This window comes from Cucurbita maxima, unplaced genomic scaffold (assembly GCF_002738345.1).
Source record: "Cucurbita maxima cultivar Rimu unplaced genomic scaffold, Cmax_1.0 Cma_Scf00011, whole genome shotgun sequence".
NCBI lineage: Eukaryota > Viridiplantae > Streptophyta > Magnoliopsida > Cucurbitales > Cucurbitaceae > Cucurbita > Cucurbita maxima.
This window is the reverse complement of record NW_019272027.1, coordinates 2,549,436-2,573,345: the sequence shown is the minus strand read 5'-3', so window position 1 is coordinate 2,573,345 and position 23,910 is coordinate 2,549,436. Positions and strand designations below refer to the sequence as shown.

General features: G+C 34.1%; 4 protein-coding genes across 10 annotated transcripts; all 4 read right to left on the bottom strand.

Moving 5' to 3' along the window:
* Nucleotides 1-903: 903 nt before the first annotated feature.
* Nucleotides 904-5,517, bottom strand: LOC111486694 (G-box-binding factor 4-like). Of its 4 annotated transcripts, none has more exons than XM_023133916.1 (4): nt 4,573-5,515; nt 4,319-4,390; nt 3,121-3,221; nt 904-1,148 (listed from the first exon to the last, which is right to left on the bottom strand). In XM_023133916.1, the coding sequence occupies exons 1-4, from the start codon at nt 5,227-5,229 to the stop codon at nt 1,007-1,009; spliced, it is 972 nt and encodes a 323-aa protein (XP_022989684.1). In that variant the 5' UTR covers nt 5,230-5,515; the 3' UTR covers nt 904-1,006. The 4 variants fall into 4 exon arrangements, with proteins under 4 accessions (XP_022989684.1, XP_022989686.1, XP_022989685.1 ...); XM_023133918.1 differs by having other exon boundaries at nt 3,121-3,150; nt 4,573-5,513; XM_023133917.1 differs by lacking the exon at nt 904-1,148 and adding an exon at nt 2,590-2,623 and having other exon boundaries at nt 3,079-3,221; nt 4,573-5,517.
* Nucleotides 5,518-7,090: 1,573 nt separating this feature from the next.
* On the bottom strand, nt 7,091-12,237 carry LOC111486724 (COP9 signalosome complex subunit 8-like). The gene is made up of 5 exons (XM_023133956.1): nt 12,090-12,237; nt 11,915-11,994; nt 11,264-11,445; nt 9,338-9,445; nt 7,091-7,473 (listed from the first exon to the last, which is right to left on the bottom strand). The coding sequence occupies exons 1-5, from the start codon at nt 12,171-12,173 to the stop codon at nt 7,334-7,336; spliced, it is 594 nt and encodes a 197-aa protein (XP_022989724.1). The 5' UTR covers nt 12,174-12,237; the 3' UTR covers nt 7,091-7,333.
* Nucleotides 12,238-13,378: 1,141 nt separating this feature from the next.
* Nucleotides 13,379-14,704, bottom strand: LOC111486689. Its single transcript, XM_023133910.1, has one exon. It carries the CDS (start codon nt 14,604-14,606, stop codon nt 13,518-13,520), a length of 1,089 nt encoding a protein of 362 aa, XP_022989678.1. The 5' UTR covers nt 14,607-14,704; the 3' UTR covers nt 13,379-13,517.
* A 3,348-nt stretch (nt 14,705-18,052) lies between these two features.
* LOC111486696 (uncharacterized protein At1g10890-like) lies at nt 18,053-22,931 on the bottom strand. Of its 4 annotated transcripts, XM_023133922.1 has the most exons (7): nt 22,723-22,931; nt 22,559-22,632; nt 22,232-22,391; nt 21,311-21,412; nt 20,979-21,197; nt 18,585-18,804; nt 18,053-18,480 (listed from the first exon to the last, which is right to left on the bottom strand). In XM_023133922.1, the coding sequence occupies exons 3-7, from the start codon at nt 22,360-22,362 to the stop codon at nt 18,214-18,216; spliced, it is 939 nt and encodes a 312-aa protein (XP_022989690.1). In that variant the 5' UTR covers nt 22,363-22,391; nt 22,559-22,632; nt 22,723-22,931; the 3' UTR covers nt 18,053-18,213. The 4 variants fall into 4 exon arrangements, with proteins under 4 accessions (XP_022989690.1, XP_022989689.1, XP_022989691.1 ...); XM_023133921.1 differs by lacking the exon at nt 22,559-22,632; XM_023133923.1 differs by lacking the exons at nt 21,311-21,412; nt 22,559-22,632 and having other exon boundaries at nt 22,723-22,930.
* Nucleotides 22,932-23,910: the final 979 nt, after the last annotated feature.

The window sequence follows — 23,910 nt, the reverse complement described above, 5'->3', positions numbered from 1 at the left end:
TCTCTCTCGCCCTATTGAATAAAATTTTTTGGGGCGAAACTCAACAACTTAAAATTGAGAAAACTTCGATTCGCCAAGCAATGCTATTTTTTGAATTTCAATAAAACAAGCGAGTCTTCCGACCTTACCTAAAAAAAAACACAAATAAAACGAACTCTCTTGCAAGACACTCCAACTTTCACATCATCATTCTATCATTCAGTTCATTTTTTTTCCATTAAAAGAAACAGAAACAAAACTAAATCTTCAAGAACAATGGAAACCAAACAAAACTTAAAGAGCAAAATAGCATATTAAGCCCAAAAAGAACAACTTGATCATCATCATCATCATTTCAAGCAATAAGGCAATGGATTTGGTAAAGCATTCACAAATAGAGCAAATGTGGACAGCTCTTGGATGCACTAAACATTCATACATTCATACAAACAAATTCAGATTAACCACAATCATCCCATTCCCTACATCAGCAAGAAAACGAAAATCAAAGCCATAATGCAAAAATGACTTCTTTTATCTACTTATCTTCTTTCTCTTTTCTTCAGCACCTGATATAATAAAACAGACGCAATACACATGTATAATCTAATCACAACCAGCCACAATGCAGCAACCGTCCAAATCGTCGGTATCAACCACCTCTTTTCGACATTAGATTCAACAGTTTCATAAGATTATATAAACGATAAGTTCAAACAGGGCGCGTCATCAAACTACTTTTTTTTTTTTTTTTTTTTTTTTTTTTTTTTTTTTTTTTTTTTTTTTTTTTTTTTTTTTTTTTTTNTTTTTTTTTTTTTTTTTTTTTTTTTTTTTTTTTTTTTTTTTTTTTTTTTTTTTTTTTTTTTTTTTTTTTTTTTTTTTTTTTTTTTTTTTTTTTTTTTTTTTTTTTTTTTTTGTATTTACTTGGACAGTTTTGTGTTTTATTCCCCAAATATCTATCTCTATGACATCACTAACTTGGTTATATACCCCTTTTCATTGGCAGACACAACCCAGTTTTGTATGATTAACAACTGTAAATTAAAACACTCATTCCATCCCTCCACAGATTCAGAGCATACCCGCTACCACTAAAAAGAATTTGCTCTTGTAAGAATGCGCTGTGGTGGCCTCCGCTTCTCGCTGATCGGAATGAGTTTCTCCTTGAGCTTCAATAAAGATACCAGTTCGTTACTAATACTATCACCAGTAAAGAGCATCAAATCAATCCATTTCAAAGGGGTAAAAAGTAATCAAACAAAACAACTATTGAATGCTACCAGAGTTTTGATCAAGCAAATTATATCTAATTGCATCATTCGATTCGAATGTCAATCACCATAAAGTTTAATAACTTGTGTGAAATAACAAATTGCACTCAAAGAAATCAAGCAAAAGACTCAGAATTTCGTTGTGTTTCAGTGAACGTAGAACACACAGCCAATACATGTAACTGAAATGAAATTAGAGGCAGGTCATATTTGGAGTTCAATGGACAAATTTCAGATGGTTCAAGGAAACATGAAATGGGCATAATGTTCTTTCTAAAGAATGTGTTTGTTAAAAAAATCAGAAAATCAGCAACTTCAGTGCAATACAATGAAATAGTTATGTCTTTTGAGATGGAAAAAGACAGTTCCAACAATAAATGACTATGAAAACACTCGCAGAAAGGAAAACGTTCAAATGCTTACAAATGTAAACTAAGACGTAAAAACATGCTAAGTTTATATGTACCAAGTGAAGTTACTCCAAATGAAGCGGAGAAATTATTCAAAGAGACTAGCACAATCAATAACTTTCCCCAAACCCCGCTGAATTCAAATTCTAGGAATCAATTGTGATGCAGAGATGAAAGAATTATACATTACTATATCCAGCATTTTTATCAAATAAATTTTATTTTCCTTCTGAACTAAATGATGATACCTTAAGAAAACTGGTCGGATGTACTCAATCCAAATAAAATAAGAACTAATTGCTAATTCTAATTCCTAATGAACAGTTATCCATTCAATACCGTAAACCACACAACCTAGGTTATTGCATGTTTCTAATTGCTTGCATTCCATAATAAGAATATAAAAGAAATTATTGGGATGGGATTTCTTTGATGATTTCCAAAGGTTAAAATCAAAAGGGTAAAAAAAAAAAAAAATTTGTCGGCTTCATGCTTCAGGATTCTTTTTGGTCACCTTATTTTTTCATCTTTTACCTTTCTGTGTTCACATTTGGTTAATGAATACATTAATGTGGATTTTACTTTTTACTGATAAATATATTACTCTGGATTTTATGCATACATTATATACTAAGAGAGATACTACTTCGAAGATCACCGACATTTAATCATCTTTTCAGACCTCTTACCTAGAAATGTTTAGATTGTTTTTCTGAATGAATTAGTTAAAAGCTATAGGATTTGGTTCTATTCCATGAAAAGAAAATGCAATTATAGAACAATGATGGGAGAAAGATAGCTGTATTCTCATATGGTTGTTCAAGGCTTAATAACTCCAGAATAAATGAAATAACAAAATCCAAGTGCACAGAAACCATTTCTTTTGTTTTTTTTAGGTACTTTTTCAAATTTTTCAAATGAAAATTTTACAGATAGTATATAAATTAAGACAAGTTCATCAAACTTTTGTTTAGGACATAATAATTTCGTTAATAATAGAGAAACTAGAAAACTAAGAGAATAAAAGCATATGAAGAGTAGACTTTGAAAAAGAGATAGTAAAGAGAATAAACAAGAACAAAAATGAAGAACAAGACCGACGGGCACAACAGAAAAAAGGATAGAAATCCCAAGAAACTACATGAATGCTCGAACTTATTTTAATAACTATCGAGTTTTATCATTGTGCATATTAATACGTCAAGAACTCGTCATGATATACTAAATTTCCAAAAACTCCACTCCAAAACAAAATAAACAAACAACAAAAAAGGAAAAAAAATGAATAAATACATAAAAACAAAATTATACAGCTTATGGATTAAGAAACATAGACAAGTATTCTTCAAATGGTACAAATCTCTAAATATTAAATCACAAAGAATGTTGTTATCTAACACTCTCAAGCATGCATCAACTACACAAAAGAAGAAAAATCATGTCGAACAAGAAGTACATACCTGCTTAGACCGTTCCTTGATGTGCTCAGCCTGCATTTAGAATTTGATTCCTCAGAACTTCTGAATGGATGATGATTTAGACTCAGATACATACAGAAATCCTAAGATGAATCCAGCATGCAGCGGACCAAAGTCATCAAACAAGTCAAGAACATACTAGTAAAATGAGCAGAACTCATCGGCATATTGTGACCTAGTTCCAGAAGTGACGACCATGGAATGGCGTTTTTTATGGCATTAATAGTGCATATAATGTTACTAGTTATAGAGAAGTACGTATAGACGGTGAGGTTAGCAGAATAAAGGAAACTAATAATTTGTGAATGGTGATTAGTTTTACTGAATTAATTGTTGACCATGATGTCCCAAAAGTATTATTGTAGATCACAGTTAACGGGAACTTCCTCGTATTTCTTTCGAGTAGAAGAATCACTGCCTGTTACAATCTCAGGGAGAATGAAGAGGAAACAGAATCAAATGTTCAGGAGGGTCAAATCCTTCAGCTTCTTGGACTCTTGAGACAGGGGGACGGGGGCATTGCTGAACTCCTATGAGCCATAAACTCCGACAATGAAACTAGTGATACCATCAACATCTCAGTCACAGAACAGCCGGAGGCCATGTTTGTTGTTCAAGTCCAGCTCAAACTTCTTAGATGCAACTTTCTTATACCAACAATACTTGGAGAAATACTCTTATATTCACCATGTTCTAGCCAATTCAGGCATCTTAACAAACGTGTAGAACCCTGAAGAAATGGCTGGGGTACACCTCCAGTTACCCTAACAATGACTCAAACTAGTAATAACCCCTTATGTTCTGAGACTTCCACAGCCTTTCAGGAAAAGAACAGCCAAGATCAGGATCCTCTCCCCCTCAGGGTCAACTGGGTCAGTCTAGTTTTTCCCTCGTCTTTCAACCATAAGTTTCAAAAAGAAACTACAACAGAACGAACAGAATAATACTGGTTTAAGAAAAGGTTACATGTATCACTTGAGAGTCATCTCCTTGAGTGGCACAAACTGACATTAGAACATGCAATCCAACTGGTTATCTTGTTGATAGGTATTATGTTGATGGGAGCACGAAAGGGACGGGGGCGATGAATGCAGTGATACTATACTTGATTAAATATGAAAAACAACTACCAAAATAACCATCAGAAGAACAGAACAACATGAATTTTAGTCAGAGGTACCTCTTCTCTCAATAGCCGTGCATTTTCCTCCTCCAGTTGGGTCACGAGAGACTCTAGCTCTAGCGTATATGCCTAAACATAAACGCACGAAATTAAACCTCGTAGGAATGAAGTTCAAGAACTCAGCTTCCAAGACAGCCAAAATAATAGAACTCTTTAAGTTTATCAGCCCCTCATGAACAAGTGATGCATTGAAACAAGAAAATTATGATAAAATAACGCATGATTTCTGACATTAAGAACAAATCCATCACCTGCTTGCGTTCCCTGGAGCGGGCAGCGGATTCCCTGTTCTTGATCATCCGTCTCTGTTTCTGCTGTGTGGCTTTGTCAACTGGTTCCTCAACAGCCCTTCTCTTCCCTCTTCCAACTCCAACCATTCTCCCATCGATTCCACTAGCGTACCCAACCGGCGCACCTTCCAACTGCTGCGGCGGAATCTGAAACTGATTATTAAGCGTCGAGTCGACACCATAACCCCCAGCTTCGGAGATTACAGGGACCCTCCTGACATCCTCCTGGTGAACAGCCCCAGCCTTAGATAGAAAATCTTCAAGGGTTATTTCGTGATCCGTAGCAGGCTCCCGCCTCTGATCACCACCCCCAGCAACGATCTCCTTCCAGACCTCCTCAACAGACCTGGTGCTCAAATCCTTGGGCAAAGGAAAGGTGTCTTGGGTGGGGATCGAGGCAGGCATAATGGGATTCTCCGGCTGCGGTTGATTGTGAGTTTGACCATCGGAATAAATGTTCTTAAGCAGGTCATCCATGCTCATGGAAACCAAATTCCTGGAGGGATCACTATGCTGTAGATCAGCGATAATTGTGGAAATAGAACAAACAGAGGACTCACGCGGCAGATCCGGATTGTTCTTCGACGTGGACGCAATCTCCACATTCGACGAAGCCATGCCGAAATTCTAGGGCTTCGCCTGCTTCTTCCGTTCTCTTTCTTCCTCACAAGTCAAAAATTAACAAAAATTTAGGTGAAAAGTGGGAAGAAATGGAAGGAAATATGAATCTGGGTCGCTAACAAACGCAAGGTGAAGTAATAATATTAATTATGGGATTGTGAATTTCATAAAAGCTAAGTTTGTGAAAAGAAACAGAGCAAAAATTGGTTGTTTTCTGAAAGTGGAAAGGGGAGATGACGACCAGACACACACAATTATGAACTACACGCAAGTGGTTGCGGATCTTCCCTCCACTCCCATGAATCAACCTCCCAATTTTACTACATTAAATTTTTCATATTTTTTTTTTATTTTTTTAATAAATTAATAATTTAAAAAATAATAATAATACTCTTGGATTTTCAAAAGTAATAATCTGGACGGTGCCGGTATTTATTTTTTTTTCTTTTTTTAATTTTTTAATTTAGATGTGTTTTTGAAGTTTTTAAAAAAGTTCGAGAGTATTTTTTAAACACTCTTTTGAAGTATGGTACTAATAGTCGGGCTGTGCCGATATTTTACATTGAACTTAACAATAGAGGTTCAAAGAGTTCGAGTTTGACCCGCTCTCTCAAATATTTTTTCTTACTTATTACTAAAGTTATATTATTTCCTATATATTATCCTTGTTTATTTTCATAGCAAATCGGTGATACGAGAATTTTCTGTAATTTGCTCTACCAATTATATATGGTTTTTCTAACTTGTTTATATGTAAGAGACATCCAAATCATTTTCATGGGGTGAAATGGTAATTCTAGAGATAATTCGAGGTTTACCTTGGTAATTACTTTGTGATGTTAAAGTCAAACCATGAATTTCAATTAAGGAGCGGGAGATAATGTTACGCGTGAAATTTGATTATGTGAATCAAGCATAAAAGACTAAAAAAAATTAAGTACCAAATAAGGTAAAAGATCCGACACGGAATAAATCAAACCGAGGAGGAAATCAAGGCACTAAATAGGAGAGAAAGGTAACTTAGATTGAAAGCTAAGTTCCTTACTCGGTCTCATACGGAGCATGCGTTTAACGTGTCCTCAATCCAGATGATTCTAGTAATAGAAAGGTAACTTGGATTGAAAGCTAAGTTCCTTACTCGGTCTCATACAGAGCATGCGCTTAACGTGTCCTCAATCCAGATGATTCTGGTCTATTCTTACTAATTTTTCCCCACAACAAGTATCACGCGTGCAAGTTTAAGTTTTTCTTGGATTGCAGACCACGTATCATGTATCATGCTAGTGTGCAAGTTTTTCTTGGGTTACGAACCACATTCTTATCCTTCAAACAAATTTTTCCGTTATTAACACTTACCTTATCTGAATTTTGGCAACCACATAACTAGGTCATTAGACACAAAAAAAGTAAAACCGAAAAATAATTTATTGACTCAAAAAATCATTCAAATTTAAATGAGAAATTATTGACTTTAAATTTTTTTTTCTCCAACTCAAATTAGCTCTAAAACTCTATTATTTGATCGATTTGAAAAAAAAAATGCAACCTTGTTGCCTAATAGATCAAAGACTAATACCTTAGTTGAGTAAGTCGAGATCAAACCGGTCTATCAAATATATAATTATATCAAAAAATGTATATTTAAAATTAACAAGAAAATTTTGAACCTAAACCAATTTAGATAGATTCATAAGCCAACTCAAACTCGAAAAGAAAATCAAATTAGCTTAAAGATCGTTTAAATAAAACGGGGGATCCTACAATTCTCGACATCTCAAGATACTCGATTTTGTGAGGATCTAGATGCCCCACACAAACCCTTTTCTAAAAGCTAAAATAGAATAAGCATCAAAATTCATGGAAACCATCAATGATTTAAATGGAACTCATTTACGAGCACAAGAGTTTCTAGGAGTATGAATCAAAGTAAGCCTTTTTCAAATGAGTAAAATCTTTGCTAAGGTTCTTAAAGCTATACAAAAGTAACAATCTCTAAGAAATATAGCAGAGCAGTTCACAGTTGATATCCCATGTATTTAAAAGCACAATTCGCTCTAAACGACATGGAACGAACGAACTGAGAACACTAAAGCATTTATGCTCAATGTTCGAGATGGAAAACGTATTCGGTCAAGCGCTGCAATTTGCTGGAATCTAACTTCTGCTCCGTCACGATTTGTTGTTTCTTCACAGTGAACATTTGAGAAGCAACATCAACAATCCATCCTTGCGCTGTTACATCTGCAAGTACAAACAGGGCGTCTTGTTTGTAAACTTAAGGTCTAAATAATATAGCCATCTAAAAACCAGCCTACTTCAAGAAACATTATCTCCAAATACAGAAGGCAATCCTTTTGCAAAAAAGAACAGACCTACAAGATAGAGGTAATTTAAGCAAGAAAGGCCCGAAACCTTTATAGGAACTACCTGTAATAACAAACTTACAAAATGAATTTGTTTATCATGAAAAGATTCGTTGTTCCCAATTCTGTTTCACCTTCATTATTATTTGAACAAGTAAAAGTTATGTCTTGGTACGAGTGAGGATAGTATTTCTCTTCTGCATCTCCATGAAGTTTTGAAAAATCTATTGAACGAACCGCACTCCTTAGAGTATACGTCGGGAGTTCATTGATGAGAAGGCCCTGATAGATATTACTGTCTAAAATTTCCACATCCTTCTAGAGATAGAGGGTTTTCTTGTGTAGGCATAGTCTTTTTTGTGATCTCTTCTACTCTGGGGTCTTTCTACCCTCTTTCATGGAAGGTCAAAATTCCAAAGAGGATCAAATTCTTCTTTGGTTGGCAACTCTTGATTGGGGGTTAACACCTTGGACCATGTTTTGAGGCATTCATCCTTTGTGGTGGGGCAGTAGTGGTGTTTCTCTACTGTTCACGATCGTAACATCCTAATTTAGACTCTCAGCTTCATAGGTATGCGACTCTGGTTCCAGAGGCATCTTAATGCATTTAATAATATCCAAAGGTGGTTTGCACTTAGAAGTCCTCAATAACATCGGGCAGATAATATTTATGGTGCTGGAATCTGGAAAAATCTATTCCCTTACAACAAAGTCTCTGTCAAAGGTCCTCTCCCCCAGTGAATCAAGCACAATTCAGCTCTATATCATCATGTATGGCCTGGTCAATACCCAAAAAGGGTAAGTTCTGTGAGCTCAGCTACTCTTACATTAACAACCTTTGGAGCTGTCATAGAAGATTCCCAGCTTCTGTCCTATGCCCTTTCCATGGAAGAAACCCAAATTCACATTTTTAGTAGTCGCGCCTTCGCTTCAAAGATTTTCAGTGATTTACAAGGCAACTTTGAATGGGAATTCTCAAGACCAAGTGATATCCTTTCCTTCATCTCTCTGTTATTTTTGGGTCATCCATTCAAAAAGGACAAAAGATCCTTTGGCTTTGTCATGTTTGTTTTTTCTTTTGGAATCCGCCTCTTTTAGCTAAAACTTGGTGCAAATTGTATCCAACTATTGGTAATTATAGTTTATCTGCCCTCTTTAATCAGTGGAGGTGTTTTTTTTTTACAAGATCAAGGGTATAAATCCTAACATTCTTTCTACGTCAGATTTTCTCGTCTCGAAGAAGAGAAAGAAGGCCCACCACATCAAGCGGCCCTCTATCAGACAGGACGACGAAGACATAAGGAAATTGAAGAAGTAGCGTTTGAGGAAGGCAACACTGAAGCCACCAGATGCAACCTCTTGTTCAAAAGATGGTATGAAAATGAAACACAGAAAGACTCATCACCCACACAATGATCCAACAAAAAATAAATTCTCAAGCAGTCCTAATAGAGAAATTGATAAATTGAGAGAAAGAAGGAAATTGAGGAGAAATAGCTTTCCACTCAAAAGGGTGAGGGTCAAGTCTACAGATAATCACTCTATACCACAACAATTTCATCAAGAAAGCCTCATGACAGAATCTCAAGCTCCCAATTCCTAATCCTCCTAGCTCCACAAGGCCACCACCACCTCCTCCCACTTAACCAGGTGGGAACCTCTCCCCTCAAAATTTTTACTCATTACTCATAGATGCTGAAATTCTAATAAGAGACAAGAAGTAACTAGCAAAAGAGGCTTACAATTTTTGGCTTCTTCCTCATTCATTCCCAAGAAGTGAGCTGTATCATGGATACTTATAGTAGAATAAGCAGACACCAGCAACTGAAACATTCTTTTTCTGTAAAGATCTGCAGCATGAAAACAAAGCTTATATTGATGTTCAATATTCATATCATATTTTTTAAGTTTCTTGATGTTAATTTTTCCTTTTTCTTAACAAGAAATAACTCTTTGTCCATAAGATCAAAAGTTATAAAAGTTCAAGGATACAAACTCCCATAGGGAGTGAAAAGAACAAAACACTCGGCCAAACTAAAAACACATATCCAAAGCAACCAAGAAAGATCAAAACAAGCTCTCTAAGAACAAAAAGGACCCAACCAAACAAAGACACCCCAAAAAAGCAAGTTTGTGTTTGAGGCTGGGGCTGGGGAATTCCAGTAACCAACATCCAAATTAACCACTCTCGTCTGACAACATCCATTTTTACCTGATACAGGTTTTTTTTCTTTATATTTCCTTTTTCCCCCTTTTTTCTTCTTTTATCCTCTTTTTTCTTTCATGAGATTTGGCATTTTAAGTATAACATAGACACATCCAACAAGTTGCTAGCATTGAAGTTAAAACAAGAGTTTTCAATCCCAAAAACTCTTAAGGTTTGGGATAGGAACTGAGGAATTTGGCATTGTTAAAACAGACAGTTTCTCCCTTAAGGTTTGGATCGGTACCAATGAAGTTCATGACGTTGTGGAGTGTAGGAGCCTTGCCTTTAGACAGTGACAACAAGGGCTTAATAAGTAGTATGCGGTTGTAACCATCCCATCAAAATACGGCAAATCAATTATAATTTATTAATTTTTAATTCAAACAAGTTGAGGACAAACTTGTTGCTTTTGTGTCTAACAAACTGCTCACATTGCAACTTCTTATATTTTATAATTAGATTCACATTCACCTTATGTCATTCCAAGGTTCAATCATGCTTCCTCGTTTTTAGATTAAGTATCAGGAGCTAGACAACAGGCAACCTTACTCTCCCACCCTATAGGGATATTCCAATTTAATCCAAATGGTTTGAACTTAATTTAAATTTGGTCCCTGTAGTTTTAAAAGTTTCAAATTGGTCCCTATTGACTTAGTCAAACCTCACAAATTATCTTTATCATTACTCTCAATTTTTTTTACATGGCAATATGATGTTATTTTCTATTTTAGTTGTGTAGGTTGATTGTATTAGGGTTTAAGGCTAAGAAAGAAATGTGAGGAAATAAGTAAATTTTTTTGTGGGTAAAACACAAAGTCTGGGACGACATGTGAAGTTTCTTTATTTAACCAAGCCCAAGTCAGAGGGACCAAATGGAAACTTTAAAAACTAGAGAAAAATTGAAACTAAGTCCAAAACACAAAGGCCAAACTAAAGCTTTTAAAACTATAGAGACCAAATTGAAACTAAGTCCAAACCATAGAAACTACGTTGAAACTTCTAAAACCATGAGGACCAAATTGAAACTATACTCTAACCTAATATGTAATTTCATGAAAACTTTCCCAGATGTTCAATGGGAAAGTCATTTTATTTTCACAGATTTTTCAGGCCCTTTCTTATTCCAGCTTGTTTGTGTCTGAGTTTCTGGGTTATTTTGCAGATGAAATGGTTTATGGAATGGTTTTTTTCACCTAAAGATTCTTTGAAAGGTTGTCAAATCCTTCGGGTTTTTTTAATAGTCCCCATCATTGTCTGAAATGGCTTCTTCTCAATCCTGTCAAGAAGTTATGTGTGTGTTATCATATCATTTGTATGGGCAGTAGCATTTTATATCTCTTTCGGGGGGCACTCCGAGTTTGTTGGATTTCTGAATGGAATTAATGTGAATTTACTAGCTACTTACATATCACCAATGAAATATTTCGTTGCCTTTGAAAAGGAAAAAATAAAAGCGACTTGCCTGAAAATGCTGCTAATAGGCCTCGAACCTCTTGACACCAATCAAATCCATCAATAGCCTCATAAACACCCCCATAGTCCCGAATCCATAGCTTTTGGCCAATTTTCCAAACTGCAACCAGTTCTGGTCGGTTCTCTTTTATAGTGGAAGGTATTGCTTTCCAGAGAAATCGAGCACTATTGCTGCAAGAAACCACTTAACAGTTAACAGTCAGCCAATAATCCACAAATTCAGATAAGGAAACTCAACTTCAACCAAGTGTTATGATATTAACCTAATTACGAAAAAAATTTAATGAAAGAACAAAGGCTGGAAAATGAATGAACAAAAGATATCTGAAACAGAAATTGAGCCAAGAAACAAAACTTAAGAACACTCCCAAGGAAACTGAAGACTGAGTACAATCAATGATAACATTATCTAACACAATTTTCTAGTTTGGTGCCCTAATCTTTATTTCGTTCCAAAGAAACAAAACTTCTCAAATGTAGTTAAAAATTCCTTCAAGTAACCCAAGAAGTAAAATGGCGCTTCAAACCCAGATCAAAATACAAGATCCACAAAAGATTCAGCCAAGAAGTATTCCAGTATTCTAAAAATTTCTTCACGATTTGAAGTGAAATGAATAGGAATCATGGAAAATGATCTTACATATCATCAACGTAAAGATAGCCAAGAAAATGGATTGTGTAAGGCCATTCATCCTGATAAGCAATGCCCTCAGCTGCAGCCTGTTGAAGTAAACGTGAATTTAAACAAATCAAGCCAGGGTTTCGGAGAATCGAGGAACAAACAAAGTGAAACTTAAAGCACAAAATTATCTGGCCTGAAGCATGAGTTCATCACAGATATCAGCGATCTTTTCGTAAGATTTGGAATCCAAGGCCTCAGTGAGACGAGCAAAATCCATGTTTCCACTCTGCTCGCCTTTCTCGTCTCCTGCTGCCAAGTATACTCTGCTCCTTCCTTCCTTCCTTCCATAATATATAATTCTTAAATTAATAATAATAATAAATAAATAAATAAATAAATTACTCTTTAAAAAATATATATAAATACTCTGATTTGAAAAAAAAAAAATCATTAATACAACGTTTCAAAAATATTAATTCTTTTTTATTAATTTAATAATTTACTTATTAATACTTAAAAAAAATTACCATACGTAATAACAAATAAAATATATATATTACGAAATAATTTAAATAATAATTACATGGAGATATAAATGAAATCTAATTATTATATTTATAAAAGTGTATAAATTATTCTTGTTTAACTCCGATCTCTTCTGTCGCATCGAGAGGAAATTCCGATTCGACAATCAGGTCCACTTCGATAATGGCTTAGGGTACCAATGCTTCGGAGCTAAAAGTATACCAACATCATCGTAGTTGAAGCATAGTTTACGAGATTTAGGTTAATAAATATGGTAAATAGGTAAAATTGCTAATGAATCTTCTTCTCTCGTAAAGGGATATGGGCAAACAACGTTTAAGCTGTGATCTTTATGTTATCAATAAATTTTTAACCAGGTAGATTGCGAAAAACAAATCTCGAGAGATTTACTATTCCAACCATCTTTTGATCTTTACGTTATCAATAAATTTCTATTTTACCAATAAGATTACGAAACAATAGTAAAAAAATCAACTTTCGAAATTCAATTTTCAAATTATAAGATTAGGAAACAATAGTAAAAAATCTTATAATATTAAAAATTGAATCTTTTATTGTATCACAATAAATTTTATTATAAACATAAATTATGTTGTTCATTAACTAATTAATAAAATTAGTTAATCAAACCTTTTAATCTATAAACTTTCTATTATTAGAATAATTTATTTAAAAAATAAAATTGAAAAGGTTAAAATCAATATTATTAAATATAGAAAAGAAACATATTTATTATAATTGTTACATTATATATTAAAATAATTAAGTATATTAGATAGATATATTAAATATAAAAAAATATATTTTAAATCATTTTGCTTAACCATTTTAGCTGTGAATTTAATCATATGTTAATGCTATGAAATTACGAACTGAAATTTCTCAGAAAAGAAATCTCACAATGAACACAAACAAAGGATGAACACAGAATCCATTCGAACGCAGATCAAAAACCGAATTCATTTTCCATTGAAAGCTGCAAATGGAAGAATGAAGAAGAAAAAAAATCAGTACCGTTTGCAATCTGATATCTGCGCGACCAACAGAGAGATTTCATTCCATGTCCATGAAAAATTCAAAGACGCCGCGCCTCATTCGGACGAGGATGACTGTCTTCAACATCAATATCGTCTGAATTTCTTTCGCCGAATCCTAAACTCATCCAATCCAATGGCTCGTACTCCTCCACTGTTCTTCCCGTCATATCGTCTTCCGACTTCATCATCCTCCCCGAATCGCTGGCTTCCTCGCCGCTGATCAACGGCGTCGGTGTCGGTGTCACTGTGTTCTCATTTTGCATCGTCGGAGTTAAATCACTTGAAATCGTCGGCGGATATCCAGGACTAACTGATGGCGAAGAAATCGCCGGCGATTCGACCGGGAAATTCGGTTGCTCTGACGCAGGACCAAGAAATACGCGATTGAAAGGAAGATCTACAGTTTTGTTTGAAAAACTACTCGGACTAATTGGCGGTGAAACTGGCGACTGGTCGATTGAGCGATCAGCAGGCGAAACTGTGAAATCTCTGTTTTCGTTGGAACCGAGATCGATTTGAGGCGGAAAGCTCCTTGGACCGCTAGGGCGAAACCGCGAAAGAGGAGGAGGAGAACCGTACGTATATCCGTTCTGAGAATGGAGACTGAGAATACCTCCCAAGCCATGGACCACAACGTGACGACCGTAGTACAATCCAGGCAGAACGACATTGATGCCGTTAACGGAAATGGCGTCAGAGCGAGATCCGCGGTGGCAGCGAGTAACAGAAACGTACTGCGAGCGAAGAAGAGTCGGAATCGCTACCTGAGATGGCAAGCTGTTGAGATCCGAAACAGAGAGTCGGCGAGGGAGGCCGTGGTAGCGGAGAGTCGCGGTGTAGACGGAGGCGGACTGAGTCATGGCTAGGGCAAAGAGAGAAGAGTCGGTGGGAGCGAAGAGGGTAAAGGAGGCATTGTCGGCGGCGGCGAGGAGGTCAAGTTGGAGGTCGGAAGTGGTTATGGCGTTGGAGAAGAGGTTGTAGCCTCGTGCTCTGACAATGGAGAGCATTGCATCGAGTTCTTGCGTTGGAATGGAGGTGACAATGGAGTTTTTGTTGAAGAAAAACGAAAGCATGAGGAGAGCAACATAGCCATGGAGTCCGATCTTGATTCGGAGTTGAAACGCCATTGATGAGAGCTTCAAGAATCAAGAACGAAGGTAGTTGCGTCGCTGCCGTTCCAAGTTAGTACTCCCATTTCTTCAGCGCCTTTTTATCCTCTTTTTCATTTGTATTTATTAATCCTTAATTATTGTTTTATTTTAATTATTTAATATATTATGTTATTATATATATCCTTTTTAATAATTTAATTCCATTACTAATAATTTAAAGTATAGTATATGGATAAGATTAGATGTCGTGTATTAATAATACTAATTGTCACAACTTATTTGATTTAAATTGTCTCGAGTAAATATTTAATCTCTCCTCATAATTGATTAGTTGAGAATAATATATTTTACACCGTGATAATATGCACTCAATATTAATCTTAGTTATTTATTCATTTAAATAAGTAAAATAATAAAATAGAATTAGAACTGGTTAAACTTCGAGTAAATGATATATTTCAAACAACTCTTATTAAAAATATAATATTAATATTAATAATAATAAATTATTTTTTAAAATTAATAATGAGTTTAAATATTTTGGATCATTGATTTTAAACGTCCAAAATAAATAATATTAATGAAAATAATTAATAATCTATTCCCATTATAACTTAATTAGATTCTAATTTAAAATAAATAATAAACAATTAATTGATTAATTGATTAAGAAAAACAACCGACCCACTTATTCATATATATATATATATATATATGTAATTTGTAAGCAGTCGTATGTGTTGCGTCCGTCTATAACTTACCCTTCGTCTAGCTTTCAACGGACGTACTCTCTAATGGCGAAATCAGTTTCCACCAGCAAGAATCGAAGATTCCAGACCTCCTCCTTCTCCGATTCTGAAATCGACGTCGCAATACAGCTTATTCATCTCAGCGAAGACTCCGATTTCCATGACGAACTCACCGCCTCATCTACCAGTTGCAGCGACGACAAATCCCTCGCCTCCGCCTCCAACTCCAACTCCAACTCCAACGCCGCTGAAATGGAAGACGACGGAAGAAACAACGGTCGCCGCGGAGCCACAACCACTCCGATAGAAGACATCTACGAAGAAATCGGAGACGGAGCGAATCGGAGGCGGAGGAAGCGGCGGTCGCGTTCGGTTTACGAAATTTACAAATTGACGAAGCCTGTGATCTTTGTGAAGTAAATGGAGGAGGAATCGCGATGCGGAAATCGCGTATGTATGTTCTCTTACTTTTTGTTCGCTAATTTTCCTGAATCGAATCCTAACTGCCTGTGTTATCTCTGTGCATAGATGTGTATGTAAAGTTATAAATCGTTTATATTACTTTTCGGCCTTCTTTGCGTGCAACTTAACGGATGTTCTCGCTCATCGTCTGCTCTATTTTGCTTTTCATTGCTGGTTCACTGGAAGATGTGGAATATAATAAGTGTGTGAACGATGCTTTTGTGTATTTCGAGTGTTTTCTGATCCTTTCTCGAAGTCTAGTTTCTTAAGAGGAAAGGAAGGAGGTTAAATAAAGATGAATACGCTTTTGTGAAGTGAGATTTGATTGAATGCTTGTATTTGATTTCTGAAATCAGCCTTCGCATAATCGTTCATTATCACTACGTCCGATTCAAGTAGCTTCCTCGCATTACGCTTTTTTTTTTTTTGCCTTGCATTTGACGGTTTCAATTCTGCTCCCACACCCAAAGAGGACTAGGTCTTTGTCTTTCCTTTTTCCTTTTCTTCTTTCCCGGTGGAAGAAGGTTTCACTAGTGGACAACTATGGAATTTGTGGATGAAGATGAAATTGCTAGAGAAGGAGGTGTTCATGGCTGACCTGATTTCGAATTGGAAGAGTTAATAAAATTCTAGAAAATGGATAATTGAATTTCATCCAAGAAAAAAAATGGAATTTGAAATTAGGTGAAATTAGAAATCTAATCCTAAAAAAATTCATATTTCTTTTATTTTTGTATGTCTGCTACAACTAATATAATTAGCTAAACAGAAATTTTCTACTCCTAACGTGAAAAATTGCAAAATCTGGTAAATTTGAAACTTTTGAATTTATATAATGAAATTTAAATATATATATATATATATATATATATATCTTATTCCTTAAATATGATACATTTCGTGGTTAAAGTATTTTTTTTTTATAACTTTATTAGGTTTTAATTCAAAAGTCTTCTTTATTTTTTACTCTTGGGATAGAATAACGTGACTATTTTAGTATTAAAAATATACGTATTCATAAAAATTAAAAAAAAAATAAAAATTTAAAAAATATATACGATTATTTTTTTTGGGTTTTAATTGTTTCACTAACCATATGTTTATTAAAACAATTTAATTTTTTAATTTTTTTAAAAAGTGATGTATAGTAGGTGAGGATATTTATAAGTTGAGTTAACTCAGTAAATTTTATTAATTTAGATAATCTTTTATTCAAATTTTTAAAAATAAAAATGTAAAATATCTATTTATTTACCATGGGAATTTAGTTTTAATATATATTTCTCAAGAACAAATAATTACAAAAAATATTGTATAAGGAATTATATGATATTTTTTTAAAATTAATAATAAGCTTGAATGGGTTGGATTTAACTCAAACTAAATTTTAGGATCGTACCAAAATTACCCATATTCTTGGCATACAAGTATTGTTATTTTTTATTTTCTTGTGTTCGCTTGAATTAAATTTTAAAAACCTGTATTAAAATTTAAAATATTTTCCCTTTTTGTCATAATTAATATTTTTATATCAATGAAAAAGATTTAAAAAATAATTAAATTTTTTTATTTTTAGTCATTCAAATATAACTCAATCCATAATTACATTCTGAAGGTCGATATTATTATTTTTTTTATATTCTATTTGTTTCCTTTTCTTTTAAATCACATTTTTAGCCCAAAAAGAAAACTACATTCTTGAAATATTGCATAGAATTTCAGGACTGATAATAAATAAGATTCTCTATTTATGTCTCTTTTTTTTTTTTTATCTATAATATAGTCTAAAGATACCAAATATGCCATGATTATTATCATAGTCTATAGTTTTATATACATATAATTAGACACATAAAATATTTAGAAATCATGTACAAAAGTCTTGTAATTTATATTTGTTTGATTACTATTTATTTATTTTTTTAATAGCTATTATCTATACTTTATGAAGGAAAAAAAAAAATAGGTTAAGCATATAATATATAAAATTGGTCACCATGTCTTAGAAAGAAATTCTAATTATTCATACCATACCAAACATGAGAGCAAAGGTATTATCAAGAAATTTTAAAAAGTCAATTATTAATTTACCAAATAACATAGTAAAAAGCATGAATTCATCCCAAAATTCTGGAATATGTTCGAATTTTTTAGTTAGTTAAGATTCAATAATTAAGGCTCACTCGCAACGAGCTCACAATCAAATACCATAGACACGACATCCAAGCATATACCTAAAGCACTTTCATCAAGAGAGGAAGGAATACATAATGGCATTAAGTAAAAAAAATGTCATCCCAAATTACACGAATTACACGAAGAGTGAGAACGTGAGAACAATCGAGTCAAATTCACGAATGGAAAGAAAACTAAACATTTACTTTTTTCTTCAATTTGGACAAATATTTTAATTATTTAGAGCCAATGGCAAATGACAATTTGGGGCGTGATTTGTTTTTACCCAAAAGTTTCATCTGGTTAAGTCGCTGTTCCTCTTCTTCCTGTTTTTTCCTCTTAATGGCTTCTTCTTTCTTCCTTTGTAGCTCTTCCAGTTCCCTATATCTCTCCTCCTCCCTCTGTTGTCTCTCTAAAGCCTCACTTCTCTGAGCCTCTTCTACTCTCCTCCGCCTCTCCTCTACCATCCTTTCTACTTCTTCCTTCTCTTTTCTAGCTTCTTCCTACAAAATCAACTACTACTTCTTAGACATCTACCTGAACCAAATCGAACCGAACCAATGAAACCAAGAGGTATGTATATTGCATGCATGAGAAATAAATGTACCTCTTTCCGTTGGGCCTCGATAAGGGCAGCTTCCTTTTCCTTCTCGAGTTGAGCTGTCACTTCTTCGTTAAGCCTTCTCCGTCCCTCCTCCATCTTCCTGTTGATTCCCAACTTAACGTCCTCGTCATTCAGGCTCGCTTCGACTTTCTTACGAATGGCTTCTTCCAATCTTTTTGCCGTCTCTTTTTCAAGAAATTTTGCCTCTGTCACCTTTTGTCGCCTGAGAGAAGAATATGAATATTTGAGAAAACAGCTAACCATGGCTATATACATTAAATGCAACACACCTAAAGCATCCTCCAATTCAATCAAAGATTAAAAGACAACGTACTTATCATGCCTCGTTGGTCCACTGTTTTTTCCTCTACCGGTTTATATAAGCATTATAATAAATTAACAAACTAACCTCCATGACGATAAGAGCACTAAAACAGGATTATCCTTTTAGGGCATACCTCTAATTCAATCCTGATCCATACAAAAGAGTTACAAAACTGGTGAACAGCATATTAACGATGCACCAAATTGATCATCAAATATAACAAGTCTATAGCAGTATCTTCCTTCAGAAAAGCCTGTGGAGAAGAATGTCAAGTAACCTGTCGCAGTTTTAAAACTGATCACTAGAAAAACTCAAATTCTTATACTAGAGCATTCTTTGAATGGGGAATATATTAGTTTTTTTTTTCTTGTTCTTATGTGCAAAAGAAAATTGTATCCATGTTGCTCTAGAACATCGAAATGGCAAAAGTTCCTTCCATTTTTGTGGTTAAGGAAAAAGTCAAAACTAAGACTACCTTAAACTAAAACAGTAGGGATTTCATGTAACTAAGGTTCCTAGAGAATTATCAAACTCAAACTAGTCAGAAAATACTGTCATCCTGAAAGTTTAACTTCACAAATCACAAGTATCGGACCGTACATATAATTCATATTGAGTCAGCATGATAAAGGCCGACGGTTAAGCAGAACAACCTACCAGTTGGAGAAGCCAGACTAGATAAGTTATTTGCAAGCAGGAAACAGCCATAGAGAGAACTACTGAAAACAGTCTAAAAAATTAACACGAATATAAATCAACCAGTTATTACAGTACGAAGAATACTAGAAGGGAGGCCAAAGTCAGAGATAGAATAACTTCCACACAGCAGGAGCTCATTGCAGAAAGAGAAACAGCAGATTTTGAAACATCAAACTACAAAACTCCTCCAAAAAAGCATGCATAAAGATTTTTCTGTTAAAGTAAACAATTGAAAGAAAATTAAATGGGTTTTGGTAAGTAAAAACAACGCCTAGACTCCACTACTATTAGGTTATAACTCCAGTAAAATGAAGGTACAACTAAAATAAATTAATAAAGCATCCTAATATCTTCCCTTGACTGACATCCCATACCAATTAAGCAATAAATCTTTTCAGTACACCTTAAAGGAACATGAGAATTTATTCTCCATGTAAATTTTTGGTTCTTGATCATCCGTAGTACATAAATATCCCTCATTGCCAATAGAAGAATGAGTATTTTGCAACGAGAAGACTGAAAGGACAATGGTCCACAGAATTGTAACGTTATTATACAAATCTGTCCCCATTTTCAATCATTTCAAATACTAAAAGGAAATTACTTATACAACTTTATGATATGGAATTAAAAAGAATTTAATCACACAAAATCATAATGTTTAGAGATGGAAGCCCAGAATTTTCATCCACCTATAGGCTAACTTAGTAAGGAATCTGCACAAGCACTGCAGGTGCAGGTGCAGGTACATGTACATAGAAAGTTCTGGAATAACCATATTAAACTAAAGCTTAATTAGATATTTAGTGTTTCAAGATTACACACTATATGACCAGCTGTTGCAGGGGATGGACCATTCCTTGTTATTGACTTCACAAAAGAACCAGCAAAAAAAAGTATCACCAGACATATGAGGTGTCTGGAAATAGAACAAAAAGAATTGCACTACATCTAACACGAGAAATAAGAAACGAAACAAATGGGACATGACCAACCCTCCAGTCAAGAAGGTAAAAGGTTTAAAATTTTGATGGAAAAAAATAAAGATAAGACCATGTAAACAACTAGGTTGTTGTTCCAACTGCCTTTAGATCATTTTCTAGCTAAAGAGTAATCATTATTTTGGATATTTGTTACAGACACCACTGATACTCAGGACAAGAATTCACTTAACCATTCTAACGTGGGTTTTTGTAATGCCATCATTTTTCATGGCAATAGATTAGGTTAATGCCCACAAAAAACTTAAACGAACTACCGAATACAATAAATAATAAAATTTTAACAAGAGTATATTATATAATCCTGCAGATTAAACCAAGGAAAATTTAGAGGCAGAAAAAAGAACATAAATCAGTGAGACAGTTAACTACCGTTTTCTCTCTTCCTCTTCCTTTCTGAATTTTTCGCTGGTACTTTTCTGCTCAATGGATCCAGGGCTAGATCCAGAAGATCTAGGATGCAGAGATGATGAGGAACTTCGTCGTCTTTGTTTCCTGTAACTCCTTGAAGTCGGAGAACGACTTCTATGGCGTCTTGGTGTTCGTGAACGACTTCTATGGCGTCTTGGGGAAATTGAGCGGCTTTTTCTTCTGTATAATGAATAGGAATTATTGAGCTAGAGATAAAAAGACTCTATTATAATATCATACAGAGGTAAGTATCAAGCTAGCCTACCACTTAGCACAGTACAGTTACCTCATACATTGTTAAGAATAAACCTTTGTGAGCTCCATCTTTTATCACATCACATGAAGAAGCAAAGTCACAATCGAGCAATGACAGGACACCCATCAGCACCCATAACCTGGTCACTTCCCATGTGATAGGAAGAACTGACTTATTTCTCAATTATGTTACCAAGTTCATGTCTATTCTGTTTGCTTTACACCATATTTTAGAATTTTTCCCCAAAGACTTAAATTTTCTCCCTCACTCACTGTTTTCAACAAACAGAGTAACCATGTTTCTCAAAGATTAAATACCATCCAGAGATACTCGACGATTATGCCACAATAATCAGAAATTTTATGTGAAATTCAAAGTAGCAAATCACAAGTACAGCCTACCAATCATGAGCACATAAACAATAAAAGAGGTCGAGAAGATCTGGAAGATATGACTCAATCTGAAAGAGAACGTCAAGAACGCCTAGCTGTTTTTTTTTTTCTTTTTTTTTAATGAGAATGAAGCAAAAAAGATATCCAAACCTAACTTGGACTATTTATATATAGTGATCAGTTTTTGTAAGTAAACAATAAAATAAACACGAAAACCCAATAAGCACAGCAACAAAGATAGTAATACTGTTTCCTGTCAGTATTATAATAATCAGAATATACCATAAACGAACCTTCAATTAGTGTAATCAAAGTCCTCTTACCTCATCACAGAACAAGTCCAAGAGAAAAGTAAATTTAGGGCAACACTGAAAAGCCTTCATATTAGACAGAAAAACAGGGGAAAATTTTCAGCAAAAGGGGCAAGATTCATGCAGAAACTCCGATGTCAGTGAAATCCAAATCGCATCAGAAGACATGGTGTCGTTGTTCTTTTCATAAATTGTTAATGATTATTCACGCGATTAAACGAAAGTAAATAAAATTAAGAACATAAACGGGATCACCTGCTATAAGATGAATAGGGTGAACGACTTCTGTCTCTTCGACTTCTCCTGGAATACCTATGCCCTAAGGGGGATGGTGAAAGCCTCCGCCTATACGAAGGTGATCGAGATCGAGATAAATCCCGAGGCATCTTGTATCAACAAGAACAAATCTTCCACTCTGTAAACAAAGTACTTCCCTTAGTACTAACAAAATCTTAAAAACAAACAATCAATAAACATCCAGAAACTGGATTTAAGGAAGCCACAACTTCTTCTTTGATGTCCATAAACCCATAGCAACAAAACAAGAAGAACCAACAATTCAACGAATAAAAAAGGTCAAACCGGACGCTCGATTCAGGAAGCAGACGGACGGAAATATCCACAAAGAGGCTGCATGAAAAGCAGCGAAAACCCTACTACAGAGACAGGAGTAGCATAAAGGGCAATTGAAACCCTAATTAGACGCAAAAAAGAGGACCATACTGAAAAGTAGAGATGTATATTACCAAGAATCGCTGCTGCTGCCGGAGTTCCAATCCAGATTGAGGACTCGTAATTGAGGAGAATCTGGAAGAAGGAATCGGCGGTGATAGGGATGGCGGAGAAGAACTGATGCGAGTCGTACCTTTCCTCCGTCTTCGTCGTCGCTCCGATTGGAATGCCAAAGCTGAAAGAACCGACGTCTCTAGTAAACCAAAGACCCTAAAGAATTGTTCTCCTCCCTTTTAATTTATAGTTTATACATTTTATTTTTTTAAAATAATTTATTTTTTTAAATATTATTATTTAAAAATATTAATTATCTTAACATAAATTAAGATAATTCAAAAAAAACTCAATCAATTTAATCAAATCTAACTTTATTTTTTAAAAAAAAAAAAAATTAAATCTTTTAGATTGGGTTCGTTAAACCGAATCAAATCCTTACTAATAATATTATTTATTTTAATATTTATTCTCCCACCATTTTTAAATAAATAAATATTTTATAAATTAACATTATTTTCTTCGGAAGAACTTGAACCAACTTAATTCAAAAAAATTAAAAAAATTAAAAAAAATTAAGTTCGGTTCATTATTTAATAAAGATATTTGAGTTCAAAAAAATCACAGATTAAACAATTTTTTTTAGGTGCACACAAGAAAAAGAATATGAGATAGAAAAAAATAAAATTTTGACGTAAAATAATTGCCTAGGAATTTTTTAAACGGTCGAGATTTTGCTTTTTTTTTTGTTGAAATCGCTTCCAGAATCGGATTTGCTTTTGTTTACAGATAATTAAACGTAGCATTAACAAATCTACCTTTGTTGGTGATATGTGTGTTAGTATCGAGGAAAGTGAGATTTTGACGAAGCCTTTGCTTTTTGGCCCTTAACTTCATTTTAATTAATTTTAATTAATTAATTGAGATTTTGATGGTAACAAACCTACCTATAATATTAATAATTTTCAGTATTTTGTTCGGAATCACGATTTCAACTACTTTTCAATCATTCAAATTAAAGTTAAACGAAGAAATTACAATCGAGGCAAGATATCCGACGTGATGATGTGAAAGCTAAATTAAAATGATGAAAAATTAAAGTATGACATTTATAATTTTAGAAGAATAAACATTATATAAAATTATTTATCTTCATTTTTAATATTACTATATTATATTTTGAAATTTTGGTTACTCTCATAATTTTG